At 39.8% G+C, this 23536-nt stretch overlaps 1 protein-coding gene across 1 annotated transcript; it reads left to right on the top strand.

Annotated features, from left to right (window-relative positions):
- The first annotated feature begins 1327 nt into the window (after positions 1–1327).
- GGA1 (golgi associated, gamma adaptin ear containing, ARF binding protein 1) lies at positions 1328–21844 on the top strand. Its single transcript, XM_015817274.1, has 17 exons — positions 1328–1370; positions 2929–3013; positions 5770–5845; positions 7441–7539; positions 8053–8176; positions 11567–11667; positions 12609–12689; positions 13070–13207; positions 15430–15511; positions 15986–16093; positions 16432–16578; positions 17321–17385; positions 18229–18401; positions 18498–18778; positions 19787–19956; positions 20897–21007; positions 21171–21844. Exons 1-17 carry the CDS (start codon positions 1328–1330, stop codon positions 21279–21281), a joined length of 1995 nt encoding a protein of 664 aa, XP_015672760.1. The 3' UTR covers positions 21282–21844.
- The last annotated feature ends 1692 nt before the right edge of the window (positions 21845–23536 follow it).

The raw sequence follows: 23536 nt of genomic DNA, 5'->3' as shown, positions 1-23536 counted from the left end.
AACTAGGTACCATATCAACATCAGTATCCTTACTAGCGCTGATGATGTCACCTAGTTTGGGTAAAGAAACGCCTGCAAGAAAACAAGCAAGCTCAGAGAGCACCAAGGATCCCTCAAATAACCACAATGTTGCTTATTTTAGCTTTGATTTCACATATGGATACCGCTCCATGTGTGGTTTGTTTAGTAACCCAGAAATAAACAACCAACCGTAGCAGGTGAATAAATCTGGTCAATGCCTGACCGCCAATAGTAGTTTCGACATTTAGCGCTCTGACCCAGTCGCGTTCGTTAACGGACCAGCACCTCAAAGCCGCCCACCCCAGCTGCACGGGCAGAGAAAACCTCGGAACACTCTTAACGAAATGTTTTGCTAGGAATTGTGTGTTTCGTATCAAAAATACTGAGTCGGAAAAAAATTGAGCGCGCCTCTGCTGACCGTTCCCCATCCCACACGTCTACTTTGACCAATGATACTACAGTTCCCAGAATGCACCACTAAAGAACTTGTTTTCATGAAGCATGACTATGGTAACAGTGCGCCTTTTCAAACAAGGGACGGCACTTAAGACGGCAGTTACAGCGCTTTCCGGTCTAGTAGTCCGAGAAATCTGACGCAGGCAATCAGAAGGTAGAGTGAGACGTTCTGGCGTACTCAAATGTCGTTCTCTATGGTATTCTGTCAAAGGCTTCCGTTATATTTACTCATAGAGTAATAACATAGAGCTAGAAAGAGCAATACCCTCTTAAACTTGTACGACTGAACTCAAATTTTCTGTCTCTAAGCATATCTCTCCCCGTTCTTTTGCCCTGAGATTGTGAAGTGTCTGTCTTCCTTTCCGCCATAGATAGAAAATCCTATGTCCTGCCTCAGCCCGGCACCGCAACGCCACCTCAGTAGAACCTCTATCTCTCTAGTACAGGGGTAGGCAACCTCGGCTCTTTTATGACTCATGGACTTCAACTCCCAGAATTCCTGAGCCAGCATAGCTGGCTCAGGAATTCTGGGAGTTGAAGTCCATGAGTCATAAAAGAGCCGAGGTTGCCTACCCCTGCTCTAGTAGAATCTAGACAAAGTGTGTCCATCTCAGTGATTCGGAGGAGGAGGAAGTTGTGAGCAAGTTTTGCACCGCTCCCAGAGGGCGTTCCGGCTATAACTTCCGAAGCTCTATTATTTCCAGAACGGCCCTCTCGACGCTTCTCGGCGATTCTTCTCTATGGCTCCGGGCTGCCGGAGCCGGAGGGCGGCAGGAGTACTGAGCCTTTGAACGGGACGGCCGTGGTGGCGGCGGCGGCGGCAGGGGGCGGGGCAACCGAGCGGGAACCGATGGAGCCCGGAATGGAAGCTGAGACGTTGGAGTCCAGGATCAGTAAGTTAGGGCAGAGCGCCCGGGTTCATCCTTAGCGGTAGCAGGTGCTTCGGGCCTGCTTCGAAGACAGCTCTTCTTCGCGTGACCCGCTCGCCATCACATGCCCTGCGGTTCCCCTTTTTCATCCTGAGGTCGCTGCGTGCCAGGAAAATGTTGCCACGTTTTGCCTCTTTGCTGGGTTATCTTGAGCGAGGGAGAGACCTGCCCTCTATCCCCCCTTCAGCCCTGGAGCCTTTTTTTTTTCTGGCCCAAGCTAAGTTTCCTACTCCCCGACTGCCAAGGTGAAGGTCTGTAACTGTGCCCCCAAAATGAAGCTTGTGCCTGGCTTATATTATATTATATCTATATTTTATTAAATTTATACCCCGCCCTTCTCCCGGAGGACTCAGGGCGGCTTACAGCCAGTTTAAAACAATGATACAAAACAGTACAAAATTTAAAAATGATTAAAAATAAATATTCAAATTTGGCCGCTTCTACTAAAAATTTGATTAAAACCAATTTAAAATCCACTAAAATTCCCTAGTCGAATCAGACAACAACAATCCCAAGAAAAAGTTGCTGTATTAATCACATACTCAATATGGACTGTAACTATATTTCTGGTACAAATAACATTGGTTTAAAAAGAGAATTCTGAATATGTTTAGTTACGAATATAGCTCATCAAAATCCAGACATGTTCAAGGAGATATTTGTAATCTTTTAGTTGCAACGAACTACCCTAAAATGAGGTCGTTTGTAATTTGCAAAATGATTTTTTTTTTTAATATCTTTATATCTGCTGAAAGGGACTTTGGCCCACCAAGGTTTTTGTGCAATGTTTTAATCTTTTAAGGTATAGCAGATTCTGTGTGCTATTTGTCGCATGTCTTGCTGCTTCTTTAGTATCTGTCCTGTAACATTTTCCTCCTCTTTTTTTGATCTGACAGCATTATTTTTTAATCAAGTTTGCTGTGTGCAGAATAGATGATATTATATATTCTTTGGCTTTATAAGAATAGAAGCTGTAGCAAGTTTTTTCTCCTGGTTAAAGTGCAGATGATAGCAATATTGATTTGAGGTTACATTATTGTAATGGTGGATTATTTTGAGAGAGCTTTGATTTGCATTTTTTAAAAATGAACACTTGTTACTCAGTAGCATGGACAATTAAGACTTGAGTTTGATATCTTCTCAGGAGATAATGTGTGCAATTCATTTTTTTTCTTCTATAATGTCATGTTCCAATTTGCATTCATAGAGCTACTTTAGCCAGATGTTTGGTTCAATTTGTTGAGAACTGCCCATTCATTTAGTAATACTTGCACATGCTAAGTAGATAACTTATTGTGACAAAAAGATATTGAAGATTAAACCTGGGATCTTTGTTGTGTAAGCACATGGTTTACCACTAACAATGGCGTCTCCTGTTGTGTCACTTCTATTGTGTCTGATGGCAACGTTGCAATAAATTTTTTAGAACTTCCCTTTTTGTGTAATATGATTGCTAAATGGACTCTGACAATTATTCTGATTGCAAGTAAAAAAAATAAAACTTTTCTTTCTTTCAATTCAGATAGAGCTACAAATCCTTTAAATAAGGACTTGGAATGGGACAACATAAATGCTTTTTGTGACCAGCTGAACAAAGAATTAGAGGGGTTAGTATACCTGATCTCATATTTGACTATCTGGGGTTTATCTATGAAAGAAAGTATTCCAAAGAAACATTCCGAATAAACTTATGGCGGCATCTACATCCCTTTTCTAATGTTCAAAGCTTTTGCTTATTTAGCTGTAGTAACTAAATTAACCCACTATTCTGGGTTTGCGTAATCCCTTTTGTCATGCAGTCCTGATCATATGCTTCTGGATAAACCCACCAGCAGCTGATTTGTGAGGTTGGGATGCTGTCCAGGAAAGCAGATAGCCTCTTTTGCATTACAGGTAGTTCGTTTAGTGACCATTAAAAGTTACAATGGCATTGAAAAAAGTGAGTTATGACCATTTTTGACACTTACGACCGTTGCAGCATCCCCACAGTCACATGATCAAAATTCAGATGCTTGGCAGCTGACTCATATTTATGACGGTTGCAGTGTCCTGGGATCACGTAATCACCTTTTGTGACCTTCTGACAAGCAAAGTAAATGGGGAAGCCAGATTCACGTAACAACCATGTAACTAATTTAACATCTGCATTGATTGACTTAATAAGCTAGGCCGTAAAATGGGGCAACACTCTTTAACAAATGTCTCACTTAACAATAGAAATCTTGGGCTCAATTATCGTCATAAGTCGAGGACTACCTGTATTGTACTCACCTCTACCATTCTGTAGATCTGAAGCAAATATCCACAGTGGATAGCATCTGCCTGTAAGGCAGAATAGCTTTTCCCATTTACTGGGCAGCTCACCAATCCTGCCAATGAACTATCTAGCAAACTTGTTTTGACACTGGCTTTAGTGCTCACTTAGAATTGCAGGATTTTATTTTATTTCAATGCCACATAACTCTAACTCTGTAGCTTTTTTGAGAGAGCCAGTTTACTGTCTTATGGTACATGCTGATGAGCTGATGACAGGCAACAGGGAGGTACCCTGGGTTTTGATGGGTGTAACCTTTTCACCTGGAAGGAAAAAAGTACAAGAATAGCAGAGGAAAATTCCTTAAATTCCAAGAGAAGTAGCAAGCCTCCAGAAGACTGAAGTAGTCAATAGGTGCCAAGTTCTCCCTACCTCCTGGGTATCATCTGACAAAATAGATAGTAAATCACAATGGATTTTACTCACTTGGACATTGCTGTGGATTGCTGCTGGCTTAAGGGGAAAACACTAAAGGTAGGACAGTTAAATGCAACTTAAGCCTGTCTTACTCATGAGCTAAGGACAATTTGAAGATAGTGTCATAGGGACCTAGCAAGAACAAGAAGTTACTAGAGCAGTGGTTCTCAACCTGTGGGTCGGGACCCCATTTGCGGTCGATCGACCATTTCACGGGGGTAGCCAAGCAAGGCTGTCCGCCATTTTTTTTGTCCGCCATTTTTTCCTCCTTTTCTGGCGGGTGCCTTACCTCCCTTGGGCTGGGCCAGCTGGTGGTCGGCCTGCTCCATCTCTGCCGCTTGCCAGCTACGCTTCGGCTGGCGCAGGGGGTGGAACCACGTATGCACGGCGCTCCCAGGCAGGGAAAGTCCTCGACTTATGACCGGTTGGGTAGTCCTCGACTTACGACCGGTTTAGTCCTCGACTTACGACTGGTTTAGTCCTCGACGTACAACCAGTTGGGGTCGCGGCATTAAAAAGGTTGAGAACCACTGTACTAGAGCATGTTTATAACATAGTTAAATGCCAATAGGAAAATATCCTATGTATGAAATGTGGGACTTCTGGAAAGATAGAAAAAATAGTAAAAGCAATTAGTTAAGACTTTAGGTAGGGGTGTGTGTGTGTGTGTGTGTGTGTGTGTGTGTGTGTGTGTGTGTGTGTAATCTGTTGGGTGAATATATATGTGTGTGTGTGTGTGTGTGTGTGTGTGTGTGTGTATCTGACACCTAAAAACACTACAATTAGAATATAGGATTGATGTAAATTTGCATAAAGCACGGGTGTCAAACTCACCACGTCACATGACGCGCCATGACGTATCGCGACTCTTTGCATTGCCGGCAATGGATGGGCGCAGCTTCAGTATGATGAAACTGGCCCGCGGGCCGGCAGTTTGACACCCCTGGCATAAAGGATAGTAGGTTTAAATTGATGACTTTTATAGAGGATCATCAGTTTAACACAGGAAGTTAAAAACAATTTCAAAATGATATTTGTATGCCCTTTTTATTGGCAGTAGGGCTCTCCAGCATAGGTTTTCTGGATTACTTGGAGAGTTCACTAAGATATTAAAACTGAGAAATGTTTGTAGGGAATGGACTAGTGTCATAATCAAATTTTGATTATAAAAGTGATTATTCTCAGAAGTAAACTTCAATCAGTCTCTTAGTGTCAGTTAACAGTTTACTAAATTGCCTTATTCATAATGTTTGCTGCAAAAAGAGGTATAATACCTTAAAAGGGGAGTACAAAATATTTGCAGAGTTAAGAACCAGTGAGATTTTCTTGAAACCAGCTAATAGAAAGTAAAAAATGTGGAGACTACGTCAGGGAAAAGTGGGATTTCATATAACAATGGGCAGCATCTCACCAACACATCCATTTCACAAAAAGTGTCAGCCTCAAGGCGGTCTGAAAATGACCCAAAAAGAATAGCCTCTGGATTGAGAGCTCTTATTCCAGTGAGTGGTAGCTTGTGTGTTATTATGAATGTGTTAAGATGAAAATAAAATGGGGTTTAGAGAGATCCAAATTGTTACTTCATTAACTCTTCCTGTGACTCCACTCACTGTTTCTATGTCTCACTTACAGCCCACCCCTAGCAACCCGGCTCCTAGCCCACAAGATCCAGTCTCCACAAGAATGGGAAGCCATGCAGGCTCTCACGGTAAGATGTCATGAACTGTATCCTGCTTGATTTACTACAAGTTGGAAGGAAACAAAGCTTCTTGGTAACTACCTGAATGAGAGGTCGTGGTACAACTTAAGCAATCTTGGGGTTATGTTAGATTTATGCTGGAAGAAGAGTAACGATATTATCAAGGCTAAATGTGAAATGTCAGGATGATTATTATCTCTCCCCTCACCCACCTCCACTCTGCACTCTGATTTCAAGTACTATACCTTTGACAGATGCAGACATTCTTCTTTTCATGGGATGCCAAGTATTTCAGAAGAGACACCATAGCCTCGCTGCTTTCTGGTTTCTAGAAAACTGCAGTTCTGTTTGGTTATTGCATTTCCTAGGCCAGGGGTCCCCAACCTTGGCAGCTTTAAGACCTGTGGACTTCAACTCCCAGAATTCCCCAGCCAGCCATGCTGGGAGTTGAAGTCCACAGGTCTTAAAAGTTGCCAAGGTTGGGGACCCCTGGCCTAGGCTTTTTAAATTTTCAGTTTAAAATACTTCTTTTTAGATTCTTGTGCTGGTTTTACTTTTGGTTTTACTTTGGTTTTATTCTCTTGCAGTTTTTGGTTATTTTAGATTTTTAAAACATTCATGTGTATTGGTTTTTAACTTTAAAAGTGTGCAATATGGTAAATTGATAAATATATTCCCCATTCATGTGAAACAATTGGTCTACATGGAAAGCAATAATCACAGCAGTTGTATTAATACATGAACGCTAAAAGCTAACCCTGACTGATTTTACATGCACTCTATTTCTAGCAAGAGTAAATACTATCTGTATCTAATCACTTGGGAAAGAGGAAATTCTCATCTGAATACAAGTCTATTGACATTTGAGATTTTGGATCAGGTGCCTAATAAGGACACTCCTGCTTAGCTCTCATCTGGGTGTTTCCAATGATTCCTTGTCATATGTGCCTGCCACAAAATGAGAAAAAAGAGATCTCTAAGTTTCTGGGAGTAACTGACACTTTTTTTCTGGCATTTATATAATATTTAACATTTTATAGAATGAATTTTAGCTCATATTTATTTATGTGCATATGTTATTTGTCTGAATAAGGCATTCTTGGGCTTAATATTGGAAGCCATCATATATTTTTGGCTTAGCATGTTATTATTACAAGGCAATGCTCTCTGAATAGCCCAAGGTGGCTAATTCTGTACTGAGCTATGGTGGGATTGCTTTTAATTATTTCCATACTTAAGAGACAAGGAAAGTAACGTGCACAAAATATGTAGCTCTAAATACAACCAGTGTTTTCAAATTTGAAGTCATAATTTGTGATTTTTGGCAGAGGAGCAAACCTTTTATTACCTCTTCCTAAAATGTAGGAAAACTTCTAGCAATTATAGTCCAACATCTAGAAGGCATTATTGAGGAAGACTGGTTTATATTGTTTTTGTGGTTTATCAGGGAGAAAAAGGTTAATATGAAAGCTTCAAAAGGCATACTTTTTAAAATAATATTCTTCTCAGTCCTCATCCCCATCCCCTCATTTCATTGCATTTTGAAGAGAATGAAGAATCCTGGCATGTGGGCTTTTAGGGTCACTTCCTGCTTTATTTTACAGGTGCTAGAGGCCTGTATGAAAAACTGTGGCAAGCGCTTTCATGATGAAGTTGGCAAGTTTAGGTTCCTTAACGAGCTCATCAAGGTTGTATCACCAAAGGTGAGTGCTCATTACTAGTGTGTCAGGTTCAAAGTGTGACAAGTAGTGATAAACAGAGAGCAATTTCATATTTTAACATGTTGAATAAAAAGTAATATTATTGACTTCACTAAGAAAACCTTGTATTTTGAATCATTTTCTTTTGAGCTCCGTGCTAGTATACTGTAAATGAAAAGTGAAGAATTGCTGATGGTGGTTTATTCCATTAATGTCTGATATTGTCAGGATTGCAACAGTTGGATTTGTCTTCACCTTCAGTGTAGAACCAAACACATGACACTTCATCTCATGCTTCATACAGAACACTCTAGAACAGGGGTGTCAAACTGCCGGCCCGTGGGCGTCACATGGAAGCCGCGCCCACCCCATTGCCGGCAATGGCAAATAGTCCCGATACATTGCGCAACGTCACGTGACGTCTCGAGATTGACATGTCTGCCCTAGAAGCAAACTTGTGTGTTTTTCTTTAACTCCTTCATGTTAAATATGAGATGTGATTTATTCCTTCCTCAGTATCTAGGAAACAGAACTGCAGAAAAAGTGAAATCCAAAATCTTAGAATTGATGTATAGCTGGACGTTGGGTCTGCCCCAGGAAGTGAAAATTACAGAAGCATATCAGATGTTGAAAAAACAAGGTGGGATATATTTTTCTTTGCCCAGAAGTCTTCACTTAATTGTACAAGAATGTGGATGTTCCTTCCAAACTTGGGTTAATAGCTTGGGTGTTTTATATTTTGGACTACAAAAATACTGAAGAGGTAGTGTAAAGAACTGGGCATTTTTTTAGCACTAATGTGTTTGCAAACTCATACATACAAATTAATAAATGTGGTAGAAGATGGTTCAATATGATTAAAGCAGGTTAAATTTTGCTCCATATCTTACACTGTTAGATATAATACTTTCCATAGGAATCTTTCTACCAGTAATAGTCATCGAAGCAGCTATTTGACATCTAAATATGCAATTGATTAGCATTATAGTTATGTTAAATTTTTATTACTGATGTTGTATCTTTATATCCCAAACTTTTAAACAGTGTGTATAGTTTGCACAGCAGGTATTGAAATGAAAATATAAATATATCCCAAGACATACCTTGCAGTATTCAACCTTCTCAACATTATGAACTTTTCAAGTGAGCTAGGTATTTGCCAAAATATAATAATTTGAATCTGATTAATTAGGCCTGACATGAGAATTCTGGATTATTTATTAATTAATTTGCTAACCAGAATATTCTGAGGTACTTTATCCAATTTATTTCTGAAAGCAAGTCATTATAGCCATTGCATTCCCACAATCTATTAAGGAAGTTAATCAATTTTTAAAAAATGAAATAAGTTTAGTTCGATAAGATTTGTTATTACAAATTCATACTAATTACTGCATTGTTTTCAAGGAGCTTAGCTTACTTCTTAGATATCAGTATCAGGGTGACTGGTTTATAGTTTCCAGATCCTTCTTTTTCTCTTTTTTAAAGATAAAAGTAGCATTTGCTCATTTCCTTTTCCCTCAAACAGTCTTAATCTTTAATTCATCAAGTTTTTGTTGTAGGATTAAATTGCCATTCAAACTTTCTCCCATTTCAAAAATTTCTTCAAGACTTTACTAACCTCCTTTTGTAAATCCAATAAATCATTGTCAGATCTTTTCCCATTTCTTGATATGTCACTTGTATTTCAATTCTATCATTTTATAGTTCTTTTATAATCCACAATTTCTTCAAAATATTTCTATATTGTTTAGGATTTTCTCTTCTACATCTTTGACTTCTTTAAAATTTCAAGAAATATGTTGGCAGATGTAGACATTATTGATGTTAGTTTAGTTCTAAGCTTCTTTATCCTCTAAATCCATCTTCTATTTGTAATTCAAAACAATTATTTAAATAACTAATTTATTTCCCTTATAGATATAGATCCTAACTGTTAAATCCAATAATATCTTTTAAAATCTCCTTGGCTCATTACATAAAGTTTAAAGCTCTTCCGTTAGGTAGCACACAAGGAAAACCATTTTTTTTAAGTCTAACTCTGGCCTTCCTTTTATGCCAAGCCGGCTTTCATAAAAAAGCTTTTAGATCCTCAAGTGGCTCTCCCTCCCTTCCTGGATATATCATTTGAAACAAGGGAGACCATCCGATCATCAGCCTATCAAGAAAGCCAGTCCCTTCACAATCGTTGAATTGTTGGCCAAATGGTTTAAGTCTCCATATCTGAGTTAATGTATTTATCATACATTCAGGCTGGTCTTCTTCTTCTTCTGGTTTCAGCTGAAGTAGATGAAAATTCATGTTCGATGTAGTAGTTGTTTTTGGATCATCTAGATTATCTAGAATCTCAGTGTCTTGTTGCAAATCCTCTGCAAGTTCCATCTTAGCATTGCTTTGTTCAGTTTCTGTTGCTGTTGTAGTTGTAAAGTCTTTAAGTGAGGTCAAAATTTGGGTGTTAAAGTTCTGGGTAGGTTGTTCCTGACATTCTTTAAAATCCACTTTGTTATTAGTTCCTTCTTCTGTTGTTTTTTGAAGTGTAGATTCCTCTAATGGAGTTAAAGCTGTATTTTGTGGCTTTAAAGTGGCACGTAAGTCTTTGATTCTAGAATTCACTAGCTCAGTAACCTCTAGAATTTTTTCAAGTATGAGTTTGACATTAGGCTGTGGGTGGTATTCCTCCATTTCTGTAACGTTTACAGGCCTTTAGTGGAGACTATTTTTAATAAGAGTCAATAGCTGTCCACCTCCACTATAAATAAATATTTTCACCACCCAGCTGTTTCAAGTTCTTATCTTTTGGTTGCTGTCAAGAACAAATTTTAGTCTCAGAGATCTCCCAGTCAGAAATTTTTTTCCACTTGCCATACCAAATCTCACCACTAGATGTCCCCAGTGACATACAAAATAGGGCTTTTTTCCGGTTCAAGAGAGGAAACAAAGAACATTCCCTTTTTTCCCGAGTTAACACAAAAGTAAAGCAGTAAGTTTTTGTCGAGATACAGAGCTTTTAGGGAGCCCAGGTATCCAGATATTACAAGTCCAGGTAAGTGGTCATTTAATCTTGTTGTTCCATTTTTGTGTGTATTTCTTGGCTTTATATTCCCAAAGTGAGCAAAAGCTGCAGAATTCAGCTGGGGGCAAGGGGTATTTCAAAAATTTTACAGGAAAGTAGTTGGGAAGGAGAAAAGGAAAAATAGGGTCTCACCCAACTCCTCCAGTTGCTTCTTCATGCTTAGTTGGTGCTTTGGGCTTTCGGCTGGTTTGACTAAGTAACTCCTCTTTGGTCCTGAGGAGTTACTGCAGATCAAACGGAGAGGCTGGCGCTCCTCCGCGATCCAGCAAGAATCCCCCCCCCCAACAGTGGTCGCCCCTCCAGGGCGACTTTCGACCCTTTCCAGGGTCTTCCGAAGGAGAAAAACCGCACAGCGGGGAGAGCGGTCTCCGCATGTCCGCCAGTGTCGAAAACCAGAAACGGAAGCCCAGATGTAGACATTATTGATGTTAGTTTAGTTCTAAGCTTCTCTCTCAGTTCTTTAAAGACCTTTTGAAATGTCTCATCCTTTATCTGACATTTTTTAAATTTCTGCCTGAAATGTTAATTTAGGGTCCCGTTTTTGTATTTACAAAATCTCATTTTTTTATTTTGAAGTTTTCACCAATAATCTCTTTCCTCATAGGCTCAGCAAGCCCCATTCCCACAAAAGTGTTTCATTTATTTTAACTGAGAGGTTGTCTACTTCACCGCAACATTCATTCACTTGGAAAAAGGGGTCAAATTGGGGAGACTTATTAAATTGGCCTGATAGAGAAACGGATCGGTTGTCTACTTTTGGACACTTGGTGGAGAGAAGGCAACTATGTTACGTTGTTTGTTGGTATATGCATTGGAAAGAGGTGCTGTAGAATTAGCATCTCTAATTTTGGGATACAAGTAGAAGAATTGTGTTCTGCAATACATTTCTACTCTTTATGCAAAAAAAAAAAAAAAGAACTCTTGGTAAGAGCTTTCCTTTCCCTCCCCCCCCCCCAGGGATTGTAAAATGTGACCCCAAGTTGCCAGAGGACGCGTCTTTCCATCCACCTCCTCCTAGACCAAAGAATGTAATCTTTGATGATGAAGAGAAATCCAAGGTAAAAAAATAATTCATTGGCTAGATATTTATAGTAATTGCTTTGCTTTGTCTAAGGCAGGGGTCCTCAACTTCGGCGACTTGAAGACTTGTGGACTTCAACTCCCAGAATTCCTCAGCCAGCAAAGCTGGCTGAGGAATTCTGGGAGTTGAAGTCCACAAGTCTTCAAGTCGCCGAGGTTGAGGACCCCTGGTCTAAGGTTTGAAACTCTTAGCTTTTCAAGATACTGCATCACCTGAAAAGGTTTTGGGTGGAAAGTGAAAATGTGAACTATTTAAGGGTTGCAGTGAACTGACACCGGCAAGTTTTAATAAGTTTGGATAGGACTAGGTTTGGATGAGACAACCTGTAAACCTCTATTTTTGGCTCCTCAGTTCTCATCGTTCTTGATTACTGTTTTAAGCTTTTTATTTTTTTAAACAGACTGGTAGATTTGTAATCAGACAACTTCTAGAGCTCCCAGATTGCACTCATCGGGGCTAAAAGATGAAATTGTCTATAGGCATGGTTATAGCAATGGGCCATACAGTTCAATCTAATATTGTTAAAACAAATTGTCAACACATGAGTGGTTCACTAAACCACCTGCTTTTCTTTCCTTAAACAAGTTTAGAAACAGCCCATGAAATCTGGCTGTTTATCTTAGTAGATTACAGATTATGCTAGCCTGCTTTACAGAGAAAGCAGAAAATGTTAAATTTATCCTTACTCTATTGTTGATTACTGTAACACTTTCTGGGGTGTTTTAGGTCTCTATCAAAGTATATAAGGCTGAGATTTGAGATTTTGAAAGGTCTGGATTGATTTAAAGAGATAACATTATGTGGAAAGTATTGCTCTTGAATTACCCTGCTTTATATCTCATATCTATTTTTTCATATACTCTTCTATTGTAAGCTTTCCACAGACAGCTATTTTTTCTGATCTCTCTGTCTTTGCAGATGCTGGCCCGTCTGCTCAAAAGTTCCCATCCTGAAGATCTCCGAGCTGCCAATAAACTCATCAAAGAGATGGTTCAAGAAGTAAGCTTTGCTTGAGACATGCTTCCATTTCTATGTGTCTATCAGTTGGCATTGTTTGATAATCTTGTCTTCAAAGTTTTCATGCTATTTCACAGGGACTTTTCCTTTGCATATGGAAGGCAGAGGTTTCAGAAATAAAATACGGTCTTGAAATACATGTCCAGTGAGCTATAAAAACTTTCAGGGGTGGCATATTTTAATGTCTAGAGTTGTTTAGGATGCTGAGTTAGCTGCAGTATCTTAGCATTCAGTGATCTCGATAGAATAATATTGAGGGTCTCTTTAAAGTCATTGAAGATAACAGCATTGCCATGTTTTACATTTTCTAGTCTTCTAAGGAGTAGGAAGAGGACCCAGTTGTAACCCTTCTCTTCTTCCAGGACCAAAAGCGAATGGAGAAGATCTCCAAGAGAGTGCATGCCATTGAAGAAGTAAATAACAATGTGAAACTGCTGACTGAGATGGTGACTAACTATAGCAATGGAGGGATGACAGAGAGCAGCGAGGATCTCATGAAAGTGAGAAGATATCCACATTTTGCATTTTGTTTTGCAACAAGTCCTAATGGAGTATTTGAAATTCTTAATTATGAATACATGTAGCGTTCTTACATCATAAGCAGCAAATGCTCCATTTATGTTTGCTTGAAGAAGCAAAAATTGTTAGTCCAATATGCCCTTACAAAGCATCATTGAAAACCCTTGGTGCTAATGTAACGTCTTTGTATTTTAATGTAACAAAGCTGCCTACAGAGCTTGAACTTCTAAGTATCTCCCCAGTTACCCTCTAGGCTCAGCTGCCTGATTATTTTTTCATTGAGCCAATGGCTGCTTTACATGTCTGTGTCTGTTGCTTAAGCCAGATTGTAACATGAGTAAATAAGTCACCTAAGATTTGCAAACATTGGTGTGTGACTGTGATAATAATTGTATATATTCAGCAAATATACAAATTTACTATTATTTTAAAATACTATTATCTAAATTACTTCTAATACTTCCATGTCATTTACTGTTAAGTTGAACAGGTTCCATATCATAGGTTCTAGATCACATTATATTATATTACATTTTTAGCATAATGTTTTTGCACTACAGTCTACTTCAGACATGTCAAACGGAAAGCCTGGGGGCTGGATGCGGCCCGCGAAGTGGTTTCATGTGGCCTGTGAAGCCATCCTGGAAACAGTGAGGGAACGGGCCCCGCTGCCTTGGCCGGGAGCCAATGTACAATTTTGTGGTGGCCATCTATGCTGAAACGCATTCAGTCTTAGCTCCACAAGGCCGTCTAGAAATAGCGAGGAACCAGCCCCTGCCGCGTCGGTCCCGCCCCCTGGGTGCATGCTGGGGAGGTGTCACCCTTTGTGAGGAATGAAGAAATGGACCATGCGTTGGTGCTTGCCCCGGTCCCACCCCCTTCTGCCAGAGACCCTCAGATCTGTCCCAATCCTGCCCAGGCCCCCACAGGCACCCTTGATGCGAATGATGTAGAGCTGGCCATGCCCACCCAGTAGGCCATACCCACTCTATCCACGCCCACCCAGTAGGCCGCACCAACCCTGGCCACACCCATCCGCCCCCCCCCCCAGGGCAACCACAATGCTGATGCGGCCCTCAATGAAATTGAGTTTGACACCCCTGGTCTACTTCATTAGAAATTTCCATATCTGCTGACATGGATTTCAGTCTACAGAAAACCTATATGTTAATACTTGTTAATCTTTAAGCTGCCTTAAGACTGCTTATCTGTTGCATCAAAAATATGCTAAAATCTTTATTAGCATATTTTTTTGCTGGTCATATATAATACTTTGTAATACCCTTTCCTAGAGTTTCTAGATTGGTCATGCTGTTGGGAATTCTCATAGTCTAATACTCCAGAGTTAGCTGGGAAAGACTGATAGCATCAGAAACCAATTAGAAAATTAATATGACAATCCTCCAGAAGGGGGCAGAACATCTTTTTTTTTTTTTGCTCTTTGGTTCTACTAATTAGCCACAATAAACAAAGCAGTATCTGGATTCACATGCAGGACGACTAAGCCATTGTGATACTTGGCTTCATTTGGCTTCATGAATTGACTGAATCCCTGCCTTATTTCAAAAAGTATAGTTAAACAAACCATAATTCAATGTGTTGTGTGCACCTAACTATTGAATTTAGCCTTTAAACTTGAAATTTAGTAAGTGATGTCAATTAATGATATAAAAGGTGTTAATATTTCAAGAATAGCCCAGAAATTACAACTTTTCCTCTTATTGAAACAACCACTTATAGAGCAAACACTGGCTGCTCCTTTCAGAAGTTGCAAATCCAAGAATAAAATGAGGAATTACTAAACTGGAATTGGTACATGCATCTACTCAGGCACACTGCTCATAATCTTAACTTATGTGTAGGCGTAAATACACACACCTCTGACTGCACATTTAATTGCAAATGACTAAGTATAGATGAAACGGATGTTGCTCTTTTTGGATCTGTTGCTTCAAGGTCATCCAAAGACTGTTGTAATTAGGACTGGAGAATTCATACTCCAAAGTGCTTCTGAGTGGGGCTTCCCACTTTTTCACTTCTACTTTTTTTCTCTTTGCTTCTTTTCATTTGAATCAAATTTATAATTTCATATAGGTTCAAACAGATATAATTAGTAAAATAAAACCACCCCAATTACTTGACAATGTATTTTATACCTAGAAGTGCGCCTAATTATGCTAAACTTTAATATTCCTCGTTATAGGAGCTGTATCAGCGCTGTGAACGCATGAGGCCCATGCTTTTCAGGCTTGCTAGTGACACAGAGGACAATGATGAAGCACTTGGTAGGTATAGGCAAGCATCCAGTCACACAATAGAATAATTTCAAGTAAACCCTAAGATATCAATAGACTTCTTCACATTCTATTATAAGTCACTCTAATCATGAGTTTCTGGATTAAAGTGCACCCAAAGTTACCTTGTGCATAGACTTTGTGACCTTTCACTTCTGACATCTCCATTCTCATCCCCTGGTGAGCATCTGTGTGTGTGTGTGTTGTTCTAATCAGGTTAACTGATTGAGTGGAAGCAAAACTGCTCATCCATGTAGACCTGTTCCATTATATTGGCTATATTAGGAGTAACAACCAAATGTCAATGTAACTTTCAGCTGAAGGTTTTAAACCTACTAACAACGTAGGCTTAAAACATTTGTATTTTTTTTCTTGTAGAAAAGTTAATGTTAGGCTTTATCTCTACTGTGGAGCATTTGATTACCGCTCCAAACCTTAGTTTTTATCATCTTGGTCTTGTTGCAGCTGAAATTTTGCAAGCTAATGACAACTTAACGCAAGTGATCAATTTGTACAAGCAGATTGTGAAAGGAGAGGAGATCAATGGTGAAACTACAGCAGGTTTTCTCCGAGGTAAGGAGGCTGAATAATAGTTGCTGACACAAGAGGAGAGAGCTCAGAGTCTTGTCTAAAGTAGGAATCTGAACTTGAGATGATTGTAGAGGAGATAAACAGATTAAAAAACTTTATGATTCAAAAAGTGATCTTAGGTGACTAGCTCAGTCTCATTTAGTCCAGCTCTAGGACTGAAAAAAATGAAGCAGTAATCGGAGAATTAAGACTGAGGGGAGTTGAGGGAGGATAAGGATTTTTGCAGAGCAATCTCTTGACTGACATAAGGGAGTGATTGCTAAGAGCTGTGTTTGTTGCTGTTCTGTTCTTCTTGGTGTAGACTTTGTTTCTTTGTTTAGGTAGCACTTCTGCACTTCTGGATCTGTCAGGACTGGACGTGCCACCTGCCTACCCAGCTGTACCAACTTTCTCAGGCTGTAGCTCAGCAACTGTGCCAGAACAAAGCAGCTCAGTCTCTCTATTGGACGATGAGCTCATGTCACTAGGTAAATCCATGGTTCTACAGGGGACAGAAAGTGACGGTTCTAAAAGGGGTATTTGGGCAGAATAGAGTGGGGCCAGGTGGAAACACTTTTTAAAAATGAAATTGAAGAAGAATTTAACTCATTTCTCAATCTCTTCTTTTGCTTAAAGAAAATTCTGTGTTTTGTAGAAATAGGTCTTGCAGGATTATTGTTTCTCAGATGTTGAGCAGATCTTTATGAATACCAGCTGTTTGCTCTGGATGTAGCTTTTCTTCTATAACAAGGATGTTCTAAACAGGGAAGAATAAGGTTGAATAATGCTTCTAAGTTGAGGACTACCTGTATACAATATATACAAATACATCAAAATTGTGATTTTTCCATTTATGTCTATTCTTATTAAAACTTTGGAATAGCATCCTGATGGAGATAGCCACTCCTTATTGATTTTCAGGAAATGTGAAAATAGAACTGTTTCAGAGAGCATTCTCCTAAGTTTATGCATTGCAACATGTGCTCTAGTCTTTTTATTCCTTTTATTTTTCTTTTATTGTTCTATTATAATTGATTGTATTGTGTATTGGTGCATTTTATGACTATTAGTTCATTTACTATTTTAATCATTGTTTGGAAGTTTTAATTTGTTTTCCATACTATACTGAGTTACTGGATTGCAGAGGAATACTACTGTAGTTTGGGCTCCTCACTTTTAGATTAATTGGATCTTCTTTCTCATATCCGCTCTTTCTGATCCCGTGTCTAGGGCTTACTGATCAAGCAACTTCTTCAGTCCAAGGCACAGACAACAGTGGGTGGAACAGTTTCCAGGTAGGGGTCTTGGTTATTGAAAGCTGAAAGAACATCATTGATTGATGAATCCTACAACTTTGAAACTAGAAGTCAATTGAATAATAAAGCTGTGACAGCAGATTCTTCAAGCTAACCTACCATATTGCACAAGTGTTCAATTAAAGATGCTTCAGTCAAAATGTATCCAGGTTATCCAGTGGAAATCTAAGTGAAGATTATCTTAGTTGACTATTTAGGTCTATAAAAGTGCCCTTGCATGTTGAAACATTTCTATAGCATAGGTATGTGAGCAAGGTTGTGTGCAGAAGTAACTTTTTTGAAGGAAATCCCCTAATGTGAGTTGCTTGGTTTTCTGGATCTGCTTTTATTTCAGATTGTTAGATCTTGATTTGAGAAGAAGAAAATCAGAGTCTTATTTCAGGAAAAAACAGATGCAACTAAAGTGTGAATCAAGTCTCCTGTTCTCATTTTTCCCCAGCTAACTTTTTGTAAAGCAAGGGGGACCTTACTTTCTTGGAAGGGATATCAGAAGACGTTAGAAAGCTTAATGAAAAGGCACACTGACTAGAGATGGCCACAAATATGTAACTGAATCCATGTCATTCCTTGAATTGTGTAGACTTTGTAGATTCTGTGCAAATCTGATCTGCTGTGCAGAAAATTGTAGACTTTTCTAATCGTATCTGGGAGACTGCAGTTATTTGAAATTGCTATCAACATGTGTGAAAGAAACCTAAGGGTTTTTCTGTGCTTTGTATTGCATGTAAATACACTGTTCTTTATCCAAGGCTTGTGCCTAAGCTATCCAGGTTGGTGTGCTTTTGGGGGGAGATGTATCCATTTTTCTTCTTTGTTTTTTAGTCATCTGAGAGCCCTGAAGTCAGTGTCTCTTCAGGACCACCGGCTGCAGTCGGGAAAGCTGAAGCTGGACTGCCTGCATCTCCTGCTGCCACGAGTGGTATGGATGATCTGGATCTGCTAGGCAAGACCCTGTTACAACAGTCTCTTCCCCCAGAGTCTCTTCAAGTCCGATGGTAGGAAGCCAGGAGGGAAGGGCAGAGGGTGTTTCTGAAAAGGGGGTAGCATCTGCTAAAGGGGGAAGGACTCTCACTCTCTTTCACACTTTGCAGGGAGAAGCAGCCACCTCCTCGACTAACCTTGCGTGACCTCCAAAACAAAAGCACTTCCAGCCCATCTCTGAGCACCAATAGCACTCCATCTGTCTTCCCAAATCTCTCTTCAAGCCCTGCTATCACTTTGCCCTTGGAAAAAACAGCCCCTGTTTTGGCCCCTCAAGGGTCACCTACTCTTTCTGGAAATGCAAGCCTTCCAGCAGGTCTCCCAGCTTCCACGCATCCCTTAGAATTCTCACTGATGAATGTCACTGTGCCTCTGGAATCTATCAAGCCAAGTGAGTTTGAGCAAGGTTTTGGAGAATGGTCTTAACGCCAAAGCATCTGGCTTAGCTCATTTCTTGTGGTGGAGTCTCCAGTTTTGGGGGGAGGGGAGTGGAAAGACTGGTGAACTTGGAGTCCTTGCAGGGAGGGAAGCGACGGAAGCCAAGAACGCACACACACACACACACACATACACAATTCCTGAAGCCTTTATCTGGCTGTTCCCAAACTAATGTAGTCTGATGAGATTCTTATAAATAGGCAGGCAACAATAAAGAAGCAACTCTGATCAGCTCACAATGTCACCTGATTCCTTGTGTCTGACATTAATGCAAATTGAAAAACCTGTAAAAAGTTTGTGGTTTGTGCAAAGAATCCTTCTCCATTGCCTTGACCTGGCTTTTGAAAGACAAGGGAAAGAGGTTGAGGAAAGTTAAAATGTGGGGTTCCCCCTAGTTCATTGATGGCGAACCTTTTTGAGACTGAGTGCCCAAACTGTAACCCCAAACCCACTTATGCATCGTCGTGTGCCGGGTGGGTGTGGCCCATTGGGTGGGTGTGGCCCATTGGGTGGGCGTGGCTGCAGTGGTAACGGCAGACTGGGTGGGACTAAAAAGTTCAATCAATTCCAACTTTGCAAGATCTTTTTTTTTCCCGCAAGAAGTTGAAATTGACTGATTGAACCTTTTTTTGTGTGTACACGGCAGCGGAGGCCTAAAGCGAAAAGGTTTTATAAAACCCAGCTGAAGGCCTAGAACTGGGGCAACGTCACGCGTGCCCACATTGAGGGCTCTGAGTGCTGCCTCTGGCACCCGTGCCATAGGTTCGCCACCACTGCCCTAGTTGATAATGTAAAGGACAACCAAGCTAAGAGAGGTGGAATTTTGGGGGGGGCAGGGGTTGGCCATTCTATTCCTACCTCCTGACTATAATAATATTTAGTCACTGACTGATTGCTTCTTTAGAGTGGACCAGTCAGTATTCTCTCTTATGTTTTATGCCTCTCCTGGTACTTACTCCAGGTAGCATCCTCCCAGTGACTGTGTATGACCAGCATGGTTTCCGTGTCCTCTTCCACTTCGCCAAGGACTCTCTGCCTGACCGACCTGATGTACTAGTGGTGGTCATTTCTATGCTAAGCACAGCCCCTCTGCCCATTAGGAACATCATCTTTCAGTCTGCTGTCCCCAAGGTAATATTTGTATGCAAATTAAAAATTCATGTGCACCTATTTTAATTTTTGAGAACACTAGAAAGTCTGCACCCATCCTCAGGTTACCTAGTGTAAGTACCTCAGTAAATACTTACCTACGTAGTACTTACTTTGCCTATACCTTCTGCTAATTTAAGTGAGTTAAGGAGAAGTCATAACTTAGTGGTAAAAGACATGACTTGGTTTCATGCCTTGTTTTCTCTTACCTGAAAGGCTGTTGCTGATTGATAGTTTAAAATCTAACATTTGTTTAAAATCTGAGGCTTTGGAGAACCACTACCAGTTGCAGTAGAATAATTCTGCTTTTTTGTTTGGGGTTAGGGTTTCACTTCCATACATTTATGTTGATCTGGAGGGAGCAAGTCCCATGGCTGATCAATATATGTCGATATACTTCCCTATTGCTCTTAGTATGCTGACTGCAATGGCCTGTTCCTTGAAATAATTTTGTTTAGGTAGTTAAAGATTTTAAAAAAACGATTGCTTTCATTATTTCCCATTGCCTTTTCATTGAAGGAAAAGAAATGTAATATTCGTAAAGGCTGTAAAACAAGCATGGATTAGAACGATGAACTAAAAGATCTGAAGGCTCATGTTATGTTAATCAAGCCTCTGATGGATGTAGTTTAATTTATCAGTCCAATTCTCCCAGAGAGAAGATACAAAGCCTACAACCTTTCTAATTAGATAATGCCATTATTTGGCTGCACGGAGGCAATTCTTGTTCTTTAATGGTTAAATCAGGGGTAGTCAACCTTGGCTCTTTTATGACTCGTGGACTTCAACTCCCAGAATTCCTGAGCCAGCTAAGCTGGCTCAGGAATTCTGGGAGTTGAAGTCCACGAGTCCTAAAAGAGCCAAGGTTGACTACCCCTGGGTTAAATCATAGAATTATATTGATGTGCTTTTATTTGTACAGGTGATGAAAGTGAAACTGCAGCCACCTTCAGGGACAGAGCTCCCACCATTCAACCCAATAGTGCCCCCTACAGCAATCACCCAGGTCCTCCTGCTTGCAAATCCACAAAAGGTAACATTACACCTCCTTAAGTAAACCATTGGGGCTCTTTAACTAGAGTTGTCTTCCTCAGACGTCCTAGTTCTCCTACTCCTTGCCCCACATTTGCAAATCTGAGCCATCATCCTAGAGATCTTCTCTTAATTGTTATACACCCTTTTTTTTCTCTGTCTAGGAGAAAGTAAGACTACGATACAAGCTGACCTTCACCATGGCAGATCAGACTTACAATGAAATGGGAGATGTGGACCAGTTCCCCCCTCCAGAATCATGGGGAAATCTCTAGTGCCTCAGCCGGTGTGCTGGGTCATGTTTCTAAAGATTCCGCCTCGCTTAGGACCAGAGCCTTCCCGGGATTGGCTGCTGTTTGGACTCTGCTTTCAGACTGCAAAGGCAGGCACAGGAGGAGGAGGAGAGGCAGAGAAGACCAAGAGGGGGATGCCTGTCTTGGGGTTGGAGGGACAAGAAGGATTGAGTTGCTGTCTGTTCTTTGATTTCTGTTCTTATTTGATTTGTCCTTTATCCTCATCCTGTTGTCTCACTTTTTGCTTTTTCTTGAGTGGAATAATAATCATATCAGCACAGATGGGCTTTGAAGAGAGACACTTTAGATCTTCTGTACAGCTTTCCCAACTGCTGAAGTAGTATTGGATCTTACACTTTCCCATTAATACCACTTCTGAACAAGCAACCCTGACACGTTCAGGTTAATAGATCAGTTTTGTTTTTTTGCTGCAGCACAAAAGCTGCAAGACAAAAGATGCGGCAAGATAAGTACCCAGTACTTTGTCACAGGAGAACTAGCTGTCCCATTTAAAGCTTTGTGAATTAAATATCTTTAGGACTACAGGGTAGCTGTTTCTGTTTCTGTTTTGCTCATGAGGCCTTCTTTCTCCCAATGGTCAAACAAGGGGATGAGTGTTGGCCTAATTCTTAATATAACACCCCAGGAGTCAGAACCAGACTGGGTTAACAGAATGGGCAACAAAGAATACAAGGGAACTTTGAAAACTTTTGCTCCATGATTTGCTTTTCTGGGAAAGGAAACAGACTATACCAATATACTGTATGCAGAAAGTTGCAGGATCCATCTTCAGATCCACATTGTTGTATGCAAAGCTCCTAGCTCCATCTTACATATCCAGTCTTTGAAACCCACTAGAATACAATGGAGAAAATTGATGAGAGAGAAAGAGATATTCTCATAATATGTTTCCCTTCAAATCATTAGCAGTTATAGCTATCCTTTTGATTTCCATAAATTGACATGCTCAGAGATACCAGACTTGGAAACATGCAGTCTATAGGGCTCCTCGGTTTATTTTTATGAGCAAAATGTCCATGAAAGTTTTAGTAGTTCTCAACTGGTTTCATAATAAATTGCACTAAGAGGGATGAAATTAAGCTTTAGCAGCAAAAACAATAAATGGGTTTGAGACAGTGAATGACATTTTTACCCAACTGAGTTGCATACTTTCTTCAGTCAAATTGACAGGTTTTGATGGGAAATATTTCTAGTTAGGTTCTGCTATGACTGGATACTTTTAATTTCTAGTCTCTTTTTCAGGTTTATCTTTGCCCTTGCTCTTTTTAGACTTGTTTCATTTTAAGTTTTGAAGTATGCATATTTATGTGTGTGTGTACCTATACACACACACACACACACACACACACAAATTCTGCACATAGAAGAGCCCTAAAATAGACTGTGTGAAGTCTGCTGTACTAATGAGAAATATTTTTCCCTAAAGTGCATTCTAAGAATTGGGACCTCCTGAAATAGCATGAGGATCCTATATAGAATTGTAGTCTTGTAAGTCTCTTGTTTTTCTCCTACTCGTAATTTATAAACTTCATTTGAACTTGAATGGTTTGCAGTCACTGTTTTTGGTGGAAAAGAGTAGTGGCTCTTCATATCATGATTTACATGGAACTCTGCCTGTATCATCTCTATCTTGGGCCAAATCCTTAACTATGTACAGTATACTCTGCACTTTTAAAAAGTTGTACTGAGAAATTGAATGTATTATGCAAATATCTCATTTTTTTGGGTATACTTTATGGTGTTTCTACTAGTTAACTGAAATCTTGCCTTTGTGAATTGGTGACATTGCTGGTACAGTCTGATAGGCTACAAATGTAAGGGATAAGATTCTCAAAATGCAAAAAGCATCATTAATTCCTTGCTTTTGGATTTCTGTAATATGTTTGGGATATTTACGGGTACTCATGTCTGCTTTAAAAACTGTCCTGGAGGTTAGCCCTGACCATCACTTGATAATCCACAAATACTAAGCATTTTTATAAAAATACTAATGCATTTTTTTTAAAAAAGCAATTATGTGTTATGCAGATCACTTGATTTAGTAGAGGGATAAGTGTAAGAGCAGCCATTTCCAGTCATAATGAGTTATGTTCCTTAGTCTCAATTCCTGTTTTAGTGCAGAAACCTCCAATATAACTAAGATATGACTATCAACCACAGTTGCCTCCATATTTCATGCAAGGTAGTTTGTATGGTCATCTGTAGAGCAATTACAG

The sequence above is a fragment of the Protobothrops mucrosquamatus genome, unplaced genomic scaffold, assembly GCF_001527695.2.
Source record: "Protobothrops mucrosquamatus isolate PMUCROS unplaced genomic scaffold, P.Mucros_1.0 scaffold569, whole genome shotgun sequence".
In the NCBI taxonomy this organism is placed as follows: Eukaryota; Metazoa; Chordata; class Lepidosauria; order Squamata; family Viperidae; genus Protobothrops; species Protobothrops mucrosquamatus.
Note: the sequence above shows the minus strand (reverse complement) of the source record. Positions and strands in the feature narration are given on the sequence as shown.

Coding starts and splice junctions, on each gene's coding strand:
- GGA1 (XM_015817274.1), top strand. CDS start 1,328: ATGGAGCCCGGAATGGAAGCTGAGACGTTGGAGTCCAGGATCA. Junction 13,208..15,429: donor GCAGCGAGGATCTCATGAAA/GTGAGAAGATAT, acceptor TCCTCGTTATAG/GAGCTGTATCAGCGCTGTGA. Junction 18,779..19,786: donor TCTGGAATCTATCAAGCCAA/GTGAGTTTGAGC, acceptor TACTTACTCCAG/GTAGCATCCTCCCAGTGACT.